General features: G+C 36.4%; 1 protein-coding gene across 1 annotated transcript in view; it reads left to right on the forward strand.

Moving 5' to 3' along the window:
- Positions 1–18087, forward strand: part of Scp2 (sterol carrier protein 2) — a 107348-nt gene that overhangs the window by 33579 nt on the left and 55682 nt on the right. Inside the window, exons 7-10 of the mRNA XM_046450877.2 lie at positions 7606–7669; positions 12267–12353; positions 13549–13699; positions 17819–17966. Of these exons, the coding sequence (XP_046306833.1) occupies positions 7606–7669; positions 12267–12353; positions 13549–13699; positions 17819–17966 (450 nt within the window). The remainder of the gene's footprint in view (positions 1–7605; positions 7670–12266; positions 12354–13548; positions 13700–17818; positions 17967–18087) is intronic.

The raw sequence follows: 18087 nt of genomic DNA on the forward strand, positions 1-18087 counted from the left end.
AAAGCTACTCTAACACCTGGAGACTAAATAATATGTTACTAAATGAAAAATTAATTCATTAATTAAAAATTAGTTGCAGAGGACATCAAGGAGGAGATTAAAAAAATTTAGAGGTGAATGAGAACACAGATACAATATATTGAAATTTGTGGAACACTGTGAAGGCAGTTCTAAGAGAAAAGTTCATTGCGTGGAGTTCATTCCTTAAAAGAAGAAAAAGTCAACAAATAAATGACTTAACATTACATCTCATAGCCCCAGAAAAAGAACAAATCTACACCAAAAGCAGTAGAAGACAGGAAATAATTAAAATTAGAGCTGAAATTAATGAAATGGAAATAAAAGAAACCGTTGAAAAAATTGACAAAAACAAAAAGTCGCTTCTTTGAAAAAATAAATAAAATTGACAGACCCTTAGCCATGATAATGAAGAGAAGGAGAGAGAAAATTCAAATTACTAACATAAGTGATGAAAAAGGAAATATCACAACAGACACTACAGAAATACAGATAATTAGAAATTATTTTGAAAACTTATACTCCAATAAACTAGAAACATCAAAGACATTGACAAATTTCTAGAATCATATGATTTGCCCAAATTGAATCAGGATGATATATACAATTTAAACAATTTCAAGCGATGAAATAGAAGGCACCATCAGAAGCCTACCAACCAAGAAAAGCCCCAGGACTAGATGGATATACAGCCGAGTTCTACAAGACCTTTAAAGAAAAACTAATATCAATACTCTTTAATTTATTTCAGGAAAAAAAAGGGGGGGAACACTTCTAAACTCGTTCTATGAGGCCAATATCACCCTGATTCCAAAACCAGGGAAGACACATTAAAGAAAGAAAACTTCAGACCAATATTTCTAATGAACATAGATGCAAGAATTCTCAATAAAATTCTGGCAAATCAAATACAAAAACATATCAAAAATATAGTCTGCCATGATCAAGTGGGGTTCATCTCAGGGATGCAAGGTTGGTTCAAACATATGGAAATCAATAAATGTAATTCATCATATCAATAGACTTAAAGATAAGAACCATATGATCATCTCAATAAATGCAGAAAAGCATTTGACAAACTACAGCACCCCTTCATGTTCAAAACACTAGAAAAACTAGGGATAACAGGAACATATTCAACATCATAAAGGCTATCTATACTAAGCCCCAGGCCAACATCATTCTAAATGGAGAAAAATTGAAATCCCTCTAAAAACTGGAACAAGACAGGGATGCCCTGTTTCACTGCTTCTATTTAACATAGTTCTTGGAACACTGGCCAGAGCAATTAGACAGATGAAAGAAATTAAAGGGATATGGATAGGTAAAGAAGAACTCAAAATAGCACTGTTTGCCAACGATATGATTCTATACCCAGAAGACCCAAAAAGTTCCACCAGAAAACTTCTAGAACTAGTAAATGAATTCAGCAGAATAGCAGGATACAAAATCAACACCCATAAATCAAAGGCATTTCTGTATATCAGTGACAAATCCTCTGAAATGGAAATGAGGAACACTACCTCATTCACAATAGCATCCAAAAAAAAAAAAAAAAATCCAAACTTGGGAATCAACTTAATGAAATGAAAACTATAGAATGCTAAAGAGAGAAATTAAAGAAAACCTTAGAATATGGAAAGATATACCTTGTTCTTGGGTAGGCAGAATTAATATTGTCAAAATGACCATACTACTAAAAGCACTATACAGATTTAATGCAATTCCAATCAGAATCCCAAAGACTTTCGTCATAGAAATAGAAAAAGCAGTCATGAAATTCATCTGGCAAAATAAGAGACCCAGAATAGCTAAAGCAACTCTTAGCAAGAAGAGTGAAGCAGGTGGCATCACTATACAAGACCTTAAACTATACTACAGAGCAATAGTAACAAAAACAGCATGGTATCGACACCAAAATAGACTTGTAGATTAATGGTACAGAATAGAGGACACAGAGACTAACCCACATAATTTTAGTTATCTTATATTTGACAAAGGTGTCAAAAATGTACATTGGAGAAAAGATAGCCTCTTCAACAAATGGTGCTGGGAAAATTGGAAAACCATATGCAACAAAATGAAATTAAACCCCTATCTCTCACCATGCACAAAACTCAAAGTGGATCAAGAACCTAGAAATTAAACCAGAGACACTGTATCTATTAGAAGAAAAAGTAGGCCCATATTTCCATCATGTGGGATTAGGCCCCAACTTCCTCAATAAAACTCCTATAGTGTAAGAATTAAAAATCAAGAATCTATAAATGGGATGGATTCAAACTAAAAAGCTTCTTCTCAGAAAAAGAAACAATCTGTGAGGTGACTAGAGAGCCTACTAATTGGGAACAAAGTCTTACCACACACATGTCAGATAGAGCACTAATCTCTAGAATATATAAAGTACTCAAAAATCTTTCTATTTATTTATTTATTTATTTAGTTGTAGTTGGACACAATACCTTTATTCCATTCATTTATTTTTATGTGGTGCTGAAGATCAAACCCAGGGCCCCGTGCATGCTACGCGGGCACTATACTCCTGAGCCACAATCCCTGCCCCCTCAAAAATCTTAACACCAAAAAAAAACAAAAACAAAAACAAAAACCCAATCAATAAGTGGGTCAAGGAACTGAACAGACACTTCTCAGTATACAATTAATCAACAAAATATATGAAAAAATGTTCAACATCTCAAGCAATTAGAAAAATGCAAATCAAAACTACTCTAAGATTTCATCTCACTCCAGTCATAATGTCAGCTATTAAAAATACAAACAGCAATAAATGTTGACGAGGATATGGGGAAAAAGTCACACTCAGACATTGCTGTTGGGACTGCAAATTGGTGCAGCCAATATGGAAAGCAGTGTGGAGATTCCTTGGAAAACTGGGAATGGAACTTCCATTTGACCCAGCTATCCCACTCCTTGGTCTATGCCCAAAGGACTTAAAAACAGTGTACTTCAGGGACACAGCTACATCAATGTTTACAGTAGCACAATTCACAATAGCTAAACTGTGGAACCAACCTAGATGCCCTTCAGTAGATGAATGGATGAAGAAACTGTGGTATATATACACAATGGAATATTTTTCAGCATTAAAAGAGAATAAAATCATGGCATTTGCAGGTAAATGATGAAGCTGGAGAATATAATGCTAAGTGAAATTAGCGAATCCCCAAAAAACCAAATGCCAAATATTTTCTCTGATTTAAGGATGCTGATCCATAATATGCTGTGGGGGTGGTGGTGGGAGGATTAAATGAACTATAGATAGGGCAAAGGGGAAAAGGGGAGGGAGGGAAAGGGAGAGGACATAGGGGTTAGGAAAGATGGTGGAATGGATGGTCATCATTACCCTAAGTACCTGTAAGAAGACATGAAGGATGTGACTCTACATTGTGTACAACCAGAGATATGAAAAATTGTGTTCTATATGTGTAATAAGAATTGTAATACATTCTGTTGTCATATTTAACAAACCAAAATTTTTAAAAAAGATAAATGAGAGAAAACAGGAAGGTGGGAGAGGAGGAGCAAAGTACTGGGGACTGAAGTGGAGCAAATTAAATTCCATGTGTGTATGTTTATGTCAAAATGAACTTCAATATTAGGATAACCATCATGCATTAATGAAAACATAAAAAAATTGAAATAAACGCTGTGGAGTCCATAATCCATGAGGCACATTGAATGTAGTTGCATGCAAAATTATTAACCCAACTTTGACCTGAAGTTACAGAACAAAACTTAGATGTTATATATTTGAACAATATGAAAATATTAATGTTATTCAAATGAGGTATGTGAGCAATAATACATTCATATTTTATATGTGGAGTCACTAGAGCTAAAATTGAAGTAGGCTATTTAAAAATGAAAAAAAAAGATTATATTTTCTCAAGTTTCACATTACTTGGACTAGTTGGAAATTTTTCTACACCAAAATTTGAAATAAAAATATGTGTTATTTTAGTTGAAATATTATTTTTCAACAGATTTCCAAATGAATTGTAGAATTTTATTGTATTTAGGTTATCATTTGAAATTACTGTTTATGAATGTACACTCTGAATAAATATATAAGAAAGTTTGTGGAAGCTTAAAGTCATTAGAATATGCACACTTTTTTTCAGGTATTTATTTATTTATTTATTTTTGTAGTGCTGGGGATTGAACCCAGGGCCTTGTGCATGCGAGGCAAGCACTCTACCAACTGATAGAATATGCACACTCTTGTGCTTCATAATTTGACTCAAGGGGACTGAAATCTTTTTATACTAGGCCTTTGAACAGCTAGAACTCTTAATTGACAGTTCTGAATCAGTGATTAACAAGCCCTTTATTATTAGTGCCTAGGCTTACAAAATATATAAGTAACTAGCAGAATATTTTTCAAGGGAATGGGGTGTTTTATAGATTAACTGGATCCCATAGAAAGAAAAAGAGTGAAAAGATATCAGCACTTACTGAATATCTCTTGGGTTGGATATTATGCCCAGTGCTTTTATATAGTTTTAGCAGCCTTTCTTCCTACCAATCCATGCATAAATTGCTTGTGAATCTTCCAAGAGAGAATAAAATATTTGTGCTCCCTATAACAAGGAAGTTTTCAACCAGCTGAGGTTACTAATTTCATTTTTGGGGTGATTCCAGTTATAACAGTTCTTCTTTTCTTCTCCTTCTCACTTCTTCCTTCTCCTTTCTCTCTCCTTCCTCCTTCTTCCTTTCTCCCTTATCCCCTCCTCCCAAAACCTAAATCTCTCACCTGTAGTTTATACCTATGGCCTTCTTTCTATCTTCTGAGACTCACAGAAGCCTTTCAAATATATGAAGCCAGCCTAACTCTGCTTAATTTAGCCTCTTCTCTTGTCTCTATTAGATTTGTTTCATGACCCATCACCTAATTTCCATGCCGTGACCATATGTAAGCCTTTCTGGGAGCCACATCATTCTGTTAAATCTCATTGAGCTTGTAGTTGAACAGAACCTCAGAGTGTGCCTCATAGTTGTTTCTTTCCCAGGGCTTTTTTGTTTGTTTGTTTGTTTTGGTAGGGGGAGAGTTAAGAACAGAACTGGGCATTTAATTTATATTTTGGTCCATTCCACTGATAAATCTTGCTGAAATCTAGTTGAATTCATTATTACAGCATTTCCTTCAAGCTTCAGGTTTGGTGAGTGTCATTTTAATCTTCTAATTTAGTTTCAGTTGGAAAAATTAATCAGAACACAGCTAAGGTTAGTGGTTAGGGCTTTTCTTTAAGTGGAGGCATTCATTAATGCTGTGTTTGCCAATGAGTGTTCCATGGGGCACTAAGCTCCTAAGATGCACCATGACATGGGTCAGATAGGTTGGGAAATGCTTTCTATGTTAATCCTCCTTTTGGAAGTCACAGTGCACATTCCATGGTGAGGACTCTAAATATCTTAGTAAAGGAATCTATTCTTGTTTGACAAAAGAACCCTCATTAAAAAAAAAACACCAAAAATAATTAAAATACAAACACAACAAAACACACACTACAGTATTTTCTTGTTGAAAAAGATGTCTTGAAGAACTTAGTTAATTGTCTTGTTAATAGTCAGATAAGATGTTTCCTTTCAGTTAGCATTCAGTTAAATCACAAAAAGATATTAACATGTTCTTTTTTTGGGGGGGGCGGGGTATCAGGAATTGAACTTAGGGGCATTCAACCACTGAGCCACATCCCCAGCCCTATATTGTACTTTATTTAGAGATAGGGTCCCACAGAGTTGCTTATTGCCTCGCTTTTGCTGAGGCTGGCTTTGAACTCTGGATCCTCCTGCCCTCAGCTTGGCCTGTCCTTAATTGAACTCATGTTGACATCTATATCACCACTCTTATTGTTATTAGATCACCAGTGTGGAATCTACCTTCTCTTTTTTTTAATTTTAAAAATTTATTTATTTATTCTAATTTGTTATACATGTCAGCAGAATGCATTTCAATTCATAGTACACATATAGAGCACAATTTTTCATGTCTCAGATTGTATACAAAGTAGAGCATCACCATTTGTGTCTTCATACGTGTACTTAGGGTATTGATGTCTCTCATTCCACCATCTTTCCTACCTCCCTATCCACTCCCTTCCCTTTCCCCTATCTAAAGTTCCTTCATTCTTCCCATGTTCCCCCACCCCATCTCCATTATGGATCAGCATCCTCATATCAGAGAAAACATTTGGCATTTGGTTTTTTGGGATTGTCTTACTTCACTTAGCATAATATTCTTCAACTTCATCCATTTACCTGCAAATGCTGTGATTTTATTCTCTTTTAATGCTGAGTAGTATTCCATTGTGTATATATACCACAGTTTCTTTATCTACTGAAGGGCATCTAGGTTGGTTCCACAATTTAGCAATTGTGAATTGTGCTGCTATGAACATTGATGCAACTATGTCCCTGTAGGATGCTGTTTTTAAGTCCTTTGGGTATAGACCAAGGAGTGGGATAGCTGGGTCAAATGGTGGTTCCAGTCAAGGTTTTCCAAGGAATCTCCATACTGCTTTCCATATTGGTTACATCAATTTGCAGTCCCACCAGCAATGTATGAGTGTGCCTTTCTCCCCACATCCTCGTCAACACTTGGAGGGAAATGAAATCTTAAGAGTAGTTTTGATTTGCATTTTTCTAATTGCTAGATATGTTGAACACTTTTTCATATATTTGTTGAATAATTCAAATCTTCTGAGAGGTGTCTGTTCAATTCCTTGTTCCCATTGATTGGCTTATTTGTTGTTTTGGTGTTATCTTCTTCTCTTTTTATTAGAATTGGTATAAGTTGTGCTCAATTATATGTATGTCATTTCTGGCCTGAAAAATCTTCCTCCTTGATGGAGAATACAGAGATAAAACAGAAATGGGGACATTCTATTTTACCATGCCATTCCATGACTTCAATTCTAATCACTGGACTTTTTCTTTTGTTGGCCTTTCCAACTCCAAAGGAGAATTCAAATACTATTTTAATTCCATTTTTTCTTTTTAAAAAGAGGTAAATTTTTGCAAGTTTTACCTCATTGGTGTACTTGCTCTTGTTTTCTTTACACTGTTATGTATTTACACATTTTCTTTTAAGGAATTTAAAAAGCATACATAATTTTTGTCAGGATGTGATTCTTCTAAAGAACCTTTTGCCTGATGATGAGGTATTCATCAGGCCCTGGAGGGCATGACTTGTTGTTCACTAACCCTAGGGTCATCAGGGTTTCTGGAAGACTCTAGGATTGCTGCAGTGCTCTCCTGACTTAGACCACTGTGGTTTTAGACTATAATTTTCTAGTTTTTCAAATTTGACTCTTCATTATACTAAAGAGAATAGAGCAGTTTGAATTATTTTTATCTCATATGCCTCTTGTTGTTTCAATTAATTAAACATACCCAAATTTAGTTATAAAGAAGTATATGTGAAAATCAGTGTTCAAGTTGTAAATACTGATATCTATGCAAGGAGGAAATGTAGGAATATTCAGCAGAACACTAAGTACCACTGTAGCACTTGTTAATAAGCAGCAGAAAGACATTAACACTAATAGATGTTTTCTTTCTCCACAGGAACAAAAACTGAACACTTTGCAAAAATTGGATGGAAAAATCATAAACATTCAGTTAATAACCCGTAAGTATTTCAGAGATATGAGATTATAAGAAATCTGGTTTATCCTATTGTGTAATATCCAACTTTGTACTTAAAAAGCAAATGTAAGATCTCAAAGATTTCAGCCTGAATTTCATTGCTTCTTTTTTAAACAAATATTTATTTTTTAGTTATATATAGGTGGACACAATATCTTTATTTTTATTTTTATTTTTTTTAATGTGGTGCTGAGGATAGAACCCAGTGCCTCCCGCATGCTAAGTGAGTACTCTACCTCTGAGCCACAACTACAGCCCTCATTGCTTCTCTTAACACCTTCTTAGAGCTTCATTGCCTGTTCTGAATACTTCTGTTTTGACACATCACATTTAGTTACCTGTGAGTCTTCCTCTGATGATGATGATCCTCAAGCAGCCATGTGTCTCATCTTCGTGTTTATAGGATCCAGTAGGGTACTTAGATGTGCAATGAAACTTTGCGGTTATTGAATAGTAGAATTAGGATGAGCAGTTTTAAGCCCATAAATATGGTCTAGAATTGGTTTTCTTTGTATTTAGAACTAGAAAATCGTAAAAACTCTTCGTGATTTCCTGAAACTATAAGGAATTGGTTCTGTTGGATAGCACTGCAGTTTGAGGCTTAAAAAGTAGCTCTTCACTTTACCCAAAGAATTAGAGCTTCTAAGTCTTTCTTTGGCTTCATTACTTGCCTGACCAGGCACTCATTTATCTACTTTTTATATATTCTCTTAAGGATTTTTTTTCAACAAATATATGTTCAGTAGCCCACTACATATAAGACATTGCTCTAGCTACTGGTGATAACACAGATGAGTTTCTTGTTCCCATGGATCTTCTGTTACATATTATAAATTGTCAATTATGTTGAATAGGCAGACATTATTTCTTTTTTTAAAGATTAAAGATTTCCTTTTTTCTTCCTTTTTTTTTGGGGGGGGGGGCTGGGAATTGAACCCAGGGGATCTTTCCTGCTTAGCTACATCCCCAGTCCCCTACCCCTTTTTCTTTTTGACACAGGGTCTAAGTTGTGATAGTCTTGCTAAATTGCTGAGGCTGGCTTCAAAACTTGTCATCTTCCTGCCCACTGCACCAGGTTGACATATGTTATTACTGAATATCATTTTATTATTCTTATTTTTAGTTGTAGTTGGACACAGTATCCTTATTTTATTTATTTATTTTTATGTGGTGCTGAGGATAGAACCCAGGGCCTCACACATGTGAGGTGAGCACTCTACTGCTGAGCCACAACCCTACCCACTGGATGTCATTTTTATCATTTAAAATTCTTTGAAGCAAGGGTTGTGATCAGTGGTAGAGCATTTGCCTAGCATGCATGAGGCACTGGGTTTGATTCTCAGCACCACATACAAATAAATAAAATAAAGATCCATCAACAACTAAAACTTAAAAAAATAAAAAGTCTTTGAAGCAGCCCAGAAGAGCCTTTTGGGTTTGTTTCAGAAATTTTAGATGGTAACTTCTTGTACTCGGTTTTACTTGGCTAGTGATAAAGAGAATTCTGGGCTTGCTGACCAGTCATTAGAGATACTCTGGCACATATTCCTATATAAGGTTGAATTAAGAAATTGTTCTCAAGCATTTTCTTAACAATTATAAGAATATAGTGAGAATTGGTGATAAGGATTAGGGATAGCCTGTGTCACTTGAGGTTTCACACCTGTGTCTATAATTTTCCCTTGGTTGTCGCCTCAGATGTCCCACAGGTGCCTACGAATCAACATGTTCATACAGAATTTGTCATTTCCCTTCAATCCTGTTTCCCTTTCATTGTTCTGCATCTTAGCAAATGACATCAGTATACACCTAGTCATCCAAGATAGAAAATGAGAAGTCATGTTTGCGTCTGCTGTTCCCCTCAGTGTCCCATATGTAGTGGTTTGAAGTCCTAGAGATTTTGCCCCCCTTGCTATCTCTGAATTTATCCTTTCTCTCCATCTTTCATTTCCAGTTTGCAGCCTCTCCCCTGCTTTTTTCTTTTTTCTTCAGTACAGGGAATTGACCTCGGGGGTGCTTTACTACTAAGCTATATACCCAGTTCTTTTTATTTTTTGAATTAAAAAATTGCTGAGGCTGGCCTTAAACTTGTGATCCTCCTGCCTCAGTCTCCTATATTGCTGGGATTACAAACTATGTGCTGCTGGGCCTGGTGGGCCTTATCATTTCTTACCTTAAGTATTTGCCCCAGTCTTTACTTGCTCTTGGTAATGCCTTTTTACCATCACTTCCCATGCCTCAGCCTCTTGCAGAAATACCGATCTGGTCATGTCACACTTCAGATTAACTATCTTTTAGTAGTTACTCTGTGTTTTCAAAATAAAATGTAAACATCATAACTGGGCTGCATGGTTTAATCCCTGTTCATTTCTCCCGTCCCATCTTCTTTGCCTTGCTTCCACATTCTCTTCCACACGTTATGCCCTTGCTCCAGTAGACTATTTCCCCTGGAGAGGCTTTGCCTGTGCTGCTACTTCCGTTGGGAATTCTTTCTTTCCCACTTCTTATTTACCTTCTGATATATGAAGCGTGTCTGTGCTCCCACAGCACCCCATATAACATTTCTAGCATAACATTTGTTATACATATTCGAATTATGTATTTCTTTGCCATGGAATCATGTTGAGTTCCTTGAGGGTAGGGATTATAAACATGTGCCTGGTGCCTAGCACAGTATGTGGCCCAAATAAGGTGGTTTTTGAAAGTTGGTTTACTGTTAACTCCATCTGCAAGTGAAAGTGCAGACACTAGTATATAAACTTAAGTTATGCAGGCTTTATTATCTAAAAATTTTTTTGTTTGTATGTTACTGAGGGTTGAATTCATGGGTGCTCTATCACTGAGCTACATCTTCAATTCCCCTTTTTAAAAAATTTTTGAGGAGCTGGGGATGTGGCTCAAGTGGTAGCACGCTTGCCTGGCATGCGTGCGGCCTGGGTTCGATCCTCAGCACCACATAACAAAGACGTTGTGTCTGCCGAAAACTAAAAAATAAATATTAAAAAATTCTCTCTCTCTCTCTCTCTCTCTCTTTAAAAAAAAATTCTTTTTGAGACAGGTTCTCACAAATTGCTGAGGCAGCCCTCAAACTTGTGATTCTTCTGTGTCAACCTCCTGAATAGCTGGGATTATAGTCATGTGCCACTGGTTTATTTTCTAAAATTTTGAATTGCTTGTTAATTTCCCCAGGAGTTGACATTTGCTTTTATAAACTCCTTTGTAATTTATCTTTCTGCTACTATTTTCTCCAGGGTGGCTTCTGAAGCCATATGATTATATTGTTAGAGGAGCCAAAGAGAATAAAAGTAAATTTCCTTCTTTGCAGTCATGGAAGGGTAATGTGTTTTTTAGTTGTTGTTTGTGTGTTTTGCAGAAACAGGGGTTGAACCTAGGGCCTTGTACATGCTAGGCTACAGCTCTACTACTGAGCTATATCCCTAGACCTTTTAAAAAATATTTTATTTTGAGAAACAGGGACTTGCTAAGTTGCCAAGGCTGGCTTAAAACTTGCAGTTTTCCTGCCCTGGCCTCCCAAGTAGTTGCATGACAGGTGTGTGCCATGATGTCTGGCATAGGAAATATGTTTTTTAAGAATCAAAAATTTATTACAGGGGCTGGGGTTGTGGCTCAGTGGTAGAGCACTCACCTAGCACGTACAAGGCCCTGGGTTCTATCCTCAGCACCACATAAAAATAAATAAATAAAGATATTGCGACCAACTGAAAAATAAAGATTAAAAAAAATTATTACAGGTTTTAGTTTTAGAACTTGGAGAACTTACATTTACTTAAGAGCTCCATTAGCCTTCATTAAATGTACTTGTATAGTATCACCACAAAAGAGGGTTGAATTGCACATCATTTAATTTTGCTTTTAAGGAATCAATATTGTATAATTTGCCAGCAAAAATTGTGCAATTCTGTTTTAACCCTCAACAGGTCTAACACTAGCTGAGTGTACTGCTACTCAAATCTGCCATGTTCCACTTGGAGTTTATGCAGACCGCATGAATTAAGGCCTCCATCCTCCATGAGACCACCCTCACCTCAGACACCAGCTGCAGGTGGTGGACAGGCCATCTACACCGCTGATTGACTGGTTACAAATCCAGGGGTTCCCATGACCTCGTCAGGCTTGATAATTCTCTGGAATAACTTATAGAATTTAGGAAAGCATTCTAGTTACCATTATAGTTTTATTATGAAGGATAGAAATAAGGAACAGCCAAATAAAGAAGCATGTAGGGTAGAGTCTGGGAGGGTTCCAATGCAGAACTTTCATGTCCTCTTCCTGTGGCAACAGGGCACTTTACCTTTTGGCACATCAGGTGTTTCTCAACTAGGAAGCCTCACCAAACTTCTATGTCCAGAGATTTTATTGGATATTTTGGAGTTGGGATTTTTTATTTTATAGAGCTCAAATGACTTATTTATTCAAGGTTGAAACTATTCATAAAAGTTTGTCTTTGGCTGTGAAAAGAATATTCACAGATTATTCTCTCTGTAACTCTGGACCCAGACATCTTCAACAAAAATTGTAATCGCTGCCTCACATTTTGTAACTACTTATTTTGTATTTAGGTATTCCCAATTTCAAGATGAATACAGTTTAGATGAAGTGATGGCATCTCGAAGCATTTTTGAGTTTTTGACTGTCTTACAATGTTGGTAAGAAAAACACATTTTAGCATTTAATAGATAGATGTAGCTGTTCCTCTCCCTGCTCATCTCTCTGTGGTTAAATCTTAGGCTCTGTATCTGGGTGTAGATTTTACAGAATTCCTACAAGTGGTTCCATTTTGGGTCCTTCACTAGAATACTCACTTCCTGTTCCTGTCCAGAGACAGACTGACTCCTTTTTGAAAAACTGTGTTTTACTTCTTCCCTCTCTCCTAACTTCTGCCCACTTTGGTTGTTTTAATTATATTTATTCACTAAAATGTGGCTTAGGAGGCTAGTGGAGTCCCGAGGTTTTTTCCTTGAACATTTTGTTTTTCCTGCTATAGACTTCTAATACAGGAAATTTTACTGAGTAATAGTAGGTAAGAGTAGAAGTAAAACAAAAATCATAGCTCTAATAATGATAATATTGGCAACTTGCAAACTGCCTGATGTGATCTCTTTTCTAGAAGATTGAGTGAATGTTGAATAGCTCTTGCCTGTGTCCTTGTATACACCTGGCTTTGCTTTGGAGATGCTGGCTGGGATGTGGGTGAACAAGTTGGGCCAGCTTTTATCTGTTGCTATCTGAGGGTCTTCCCATTTAGAAAGCCCTGCTGAACTCACAGAGGGCTTCCTGTGTTTGCAACCTAGCTTTACAGTATGCTCTAAGGAAAAAAGATATATTCTTGAGGAGATCTCAAGAGTCTTAACTATGGACTTTCTGATATTTTCTTCACTATGACTCTTATAACTAAGAGTCCTAACTATGGACTTTCCCCTTGTTTTCTCCTTTCCCAGTTTCTGAAAAGATTTTTGTACTGAGCTATTTCAGAGGTAGCAACATTGGAACTATTTAGGCTTATAGTAGAATCTTTATTGTACTAAGATAAAATAACCTTTGTACTCACTCTTCAGAAGATCACCAGACAGTGCCTTATGTAACTGCAGGGGCAAATCCTGGATTCTTTGCAAAGAAAACTTTTTGGGAGATATTCTAGAGACCAAGCAGTGACTGATAACATTTAAGGTCTTGTTGGAAGTTCAGTTCTTCCAGCATATATGATTTTTTAAACTGTCAGTATCATAAAAGAGATAGTGCACTGGCCAGCAAAAATACTTGACCTTTCTTCTTGTATAGTCTCAAATCTTACAATTGAGGTAGTGCTGGTATAAATAATTATTTATTTTTACTTCCTTCTAGTCCCACTTCAGATGGTGCTGCAGCAGCAATTTTGGCCAGTGAAGAATTTGTACAGAAGTACGGACTGCAATCCAAAGCTGTGGAAATTTTGGCACAGGAGATGGTGACCGATTTGCCAAGTACATTTGATGAAGAAAGTGTTATTAAAGTGGTATGTTTGAAATTCTGTTTTATTAATCCAGTTGAGGAAATTCTATTTAAAATTTTGAGGCAATATTATATTGTCATTAGCTTTGGAAGTTATGTACTTATGAAAATTTCATCTAGAAGGCTAAGGAAGGACAGTTGCAAGTTTGAGGCCAGCCTGGGCAGCTTAGCAAGATCTTGTCTTCAAATAAAATTTAAAAGACAGGGAATGTGGTGCAGTAAGTAGAAAGGTTTGCCTAGTGTGTCCAAGGCCCTGGGTTCAATCCCTAATACCATACCCCCCCCCAAAAAAAGGTAGAAATTTTAAATTTTATTATTATAATCCATTCTCTGTGTGTGTGTGTGTGTGTGTGTGTGTGTGTAGGTATTACTAGGAATTGAACCCATGGTGCTCTACCACTGAGCTACATCCCCAACCCTTTTTATTTTCTGTTTTGAGATAGGGTCTCATTAATTTGCAGAAGCTGGCCTTGGACTTGCTATCCTCCTGCTTCAGCCTCCTCAGTCAAGGGGGTGATGGGGATTTACCACCGAAACCAGCTATTATAACCCATTCTTTTTTTTAATGTATAGTTTAATGTATTTTAATAGGAAACTTACAGGAACAGCACAGAAGACAGACAACGTTAAAAACATGTACGTGCATGTAGGACAACTCAGTTAGAAAAGTATAGTGATTGGATGGAATCTACTATATGATAAAAATGCTACAAACACCATTTAGTTACTGTGAATAAGAAATTTACTTGTTTATAAAAATCCAAATGCTGGCATTGTCCAGAAAAATTTAACAGTTTTATTTATAATTGTTATAAAGTTGAACTGCTGAAACTTGTTCACTGAAACATTTTTGACTTGCATTAATGCTTTACATCCCCGCATTTATATTAAAAATTCACACACAAATGAAAATGGAAAAACGGCCAATACCTGATTTCTGTCCCCTATTTTTCCACTTGGAGTCATATACTTAGGTACTTTTTGACTCCATGGGAAAAAAAAAAAATCTAACGTTCAGAACTACCAATAACAGGGAGAAGAGAAAAAAAATTTTTTTGAGAATGAAATGTTTCCCATCATAGTGAATTTTTTTTTTTTAGAGAGAGAGAATTTTTTTAATATTTATTTTTTAGTTTTCGGTGGACACAACATCTTTATTTTGTTTTATGTGATGCTGAGGATCAAACCCAGTGCCCTGCGCATGCCAGGCGAGCGCGCTACCGCTTGAGCCACATCCCCAGCCCATCATAGTGAATTCTTAAGCACGTTCTCCACATATGCAGCGAGCTAGTTGGATGTCTTTTGGCATAATTGTTACACGTTTGGCATGGTTAGCTCACAGGTTGGTGTCTTCAAAAAGGTCCACTCGCTTCCTGCAAAGCACCAATAGCAGCGCTTTGGAAGCGCAGATCTGTTTTGAAGTCCTGAGCAATTTCTCGCACCAGACCCTGGAAGGGGAGTTTGCGAATCAGAATTTCAGTGGACTTCTGATTTCACGGAGTGCCACAGTACCAGGCCTGTAACGATGAGGTTTCTTCACCTTCCAGTAGAGGGCGCACTCTTGCGCGCGGCTTTTGTAGCCAGTTGTTTCCTGGGTGCTTTACCACCCGTAGATTTGCAGGCAGTCGGCTTTGTATGAGCCATGATAGAGAGACCGCCTTACTTACCTTACCCCCTTCTCCTTCAGCTGGAGCTCAGCGAACTGGAGGCTGCACTGGCGTTAGAGAGCGGCGGCGCGGCGGCTGCGAACACAATTGAAAGATCTATAACCCATTCTTAAGATTCTGTTAAGAAGTTGAGTGTGGTGGCATGTGCCTGTAATTCCAGCTACTAAGGAGAATGAGGCAGGGCGATTGCAAGTTCAGGTCCAACCTGGAAATTTAATATCTCAAAATAAAAAATAAAAGGGCTGAGAATGTAGCTCAGTGGGTAGAGAGCCTTGGTTTCAATCCCTAATACTACAAAAAGAAAAACGGGGAAAAAAAGATCTGTTGGGAGAAAACAATTGACGAGAATAGATGCTTCTTATGATGGAACCATGAATATGATAACTTTTAACTAACTAGGAGTGCTGCTTATTTTTGTTTTGAGTTGACTGAACTTCGATCTTACAGTGTTATGGGGAAAACAAGGAGGTTTCTAGAGAGTCTTTCTTTTCTTTTTCCGAAATGTAGTCTTTTTAAAAAATTTCTTTCTAAGTATATTTTGTTGATGCATTATAATTATACAAAATGTTTGGATTCATTATGCCATATTTGTACATGCACATAACATAATTTAATCAGTCTCCTTCCCCAGTATTTTTCCTTTCCTTCTCCTCCTCCATCTGCTTCCTTTCTCTACTGATCTACCTTCCATCATCATCATCATCATCATTATTATTATTATTAAATTTTTTTAGTTGAACATGGACACAATACTTTTATTTTACATATTTATATATTTTATGTGGTGATGAGGATTGAACCCAGTGCCTCACATGTGCAAGGTAAGCACTCTGCCTCTGAGCCACAACCCCAGCCCCTATTATTATTGTTATTATTATTTCTAATTATATATAAGCAAGATTCATTGTAGTATGTTCATACATGGATGTAGCAAAATTTGATAGATTTCATACCCCAGTACTTCCCCATGCCCTTCCCTCATCCCTCCCTTTTATCCCTTCCTTCTCCTCTGTTCATTTCCCTTCTATTTTCTTGTGATCTTCTATTTTCTTTTTTTTTTCTCTCTGGCTTTGAAATGTAATATTTTAAAATATTTTTTAGATGTAGATGGACGCAATATGTTTATTTTATTTATTTATTTTATGTAGTGCTGAAGATCAAACCCAGTACATTGCACATGCTAGGCAAGTGTCCTACCACTGAGCCACAATTGCAGCCTGAAATGTAATCTTAATGTGTTGCCCAAGCTGGCCTTAAACTCCTGGGCTCAAGTGATACTTTTGCCTGAGCATCCCAAGTAGCTGAAACTGTAGGCGTGTACCACCATGCCTGGTTCCAGAGAACTTTCTTAACCCTTAGCATTTCAAAAATCATGATTTAAGATTTTGTGCAATATGGATAAAGAATATAAGAATTCAGACCTAGAGTTAGTTGAATATTTGAAAACTCCCTTTTCCCCCACAGAAGCAATTATTTGATAATTATAGTATACAAAATGATTTTACAGCAGTGCTGTGAACTTGAAAATGTCCTGATAACTTGCCCAGGATCACAAAGTTAGGTTGTGGTAGAGGTAGAAATTATATTCAGGTTTAATGATTGTGGTATAGTTTATATTATTCCAGTTTTATTTCTTGATGAAATTTGAGTTTACATATTCTTTTATTATGCAAGACCAAAGAGAGGTTAAGAGCATGGACTTTGGAATAATGGTTTGAATCCTCTATTATCTTCTAAAAAAATCATGTATTTTCATACAGAAGTTCTTTGATATTTTTCACTATTTGTTACTCCTAATGATGTGTTGACAAATCTCTTCAACTGATTTATCACAACTATAATTAGGATTTGATAGAGTTTTTGTAACAGCATAAAATATGATCTAAGAATTTTAAGTCCTTTTCATGTCTTACTTAAAGTTTTATAGTTTGTAGTATAAAATTTAGTATGTACATTCTCCTTCCTGGACATTATTATTATTATTATTATATACAGGTTCTATGTTGCCCGGGCTGGCCTCAAACTCATGATCCTCCTGCCTCATCCTCCCAAGTAGCTGGGTTATTTGGACTTTTTGTGTAATGTAGAATAAACTCAGATTTCAATATGTGTGGTATTCTGAGCTGTCAAGATTATTTATAATTAATCTCTCTCTTTTTTTTTTCTTTGGGAGATGAACTGGAGATTGCAGCCAGTGGTGCTTTGCCACTGAGCTACATTTCCAGCTCTTTTAAAAATTTTTTTTATTTTGAGATATGGTCTTGCTAACTTGCTTGGGGCCTCCCTAAGTTACCAAGGCTAGCCTGGAACTTGCAATTCCCTTGCTTCAGTCTCCCACATTGCTGGGATTACAGGTACATGCCACCATGCATGGTACATAATTAATTTATTAAAATTCCTAACCTAAAAATCCCAGTTTGTTGCATTAATTTATTTATACATGATTTTGGTTTTAGGTTGGCTATGATATGAGTAAAGAAGCTGCCAGAAAATGCTATGAGAAATCTGGCCTGAGACCAAATGATATTGATGTAATTGAACTTCATGATTGCTTTTCTGTGAATGAGCTCCTTACTTATGAAGCACTGGGACTCTGTCCAGAAGGTAGTATCTTTGAAGAAGGCAGATTAATTTGGTAACTTTCACTGAGAAAGCTTCACTTTCACCATTAAACAGAATAATCCACCTTTGTTTCCACATTGGCTCCACCACTGCACTGTGCAGA

This window comes from Marmota monax, unplaced genomic scaffold (assembly GCF_021218885.2).
Source record: "Marmota monax isolate L192 unplaced genomic scaffold, Marmota_monax_Labrador192_F-V1.1 WCK01_AAM20220418_F8-fsc00023, whole genome shotgun sequence".
Taxonomy (NCBI): domain Eukaryota; kingdom Metazoa; phylum Chordata; class Mammalia; order Rodentia; family Sciuridae; genus Marmota; species Marmota monax.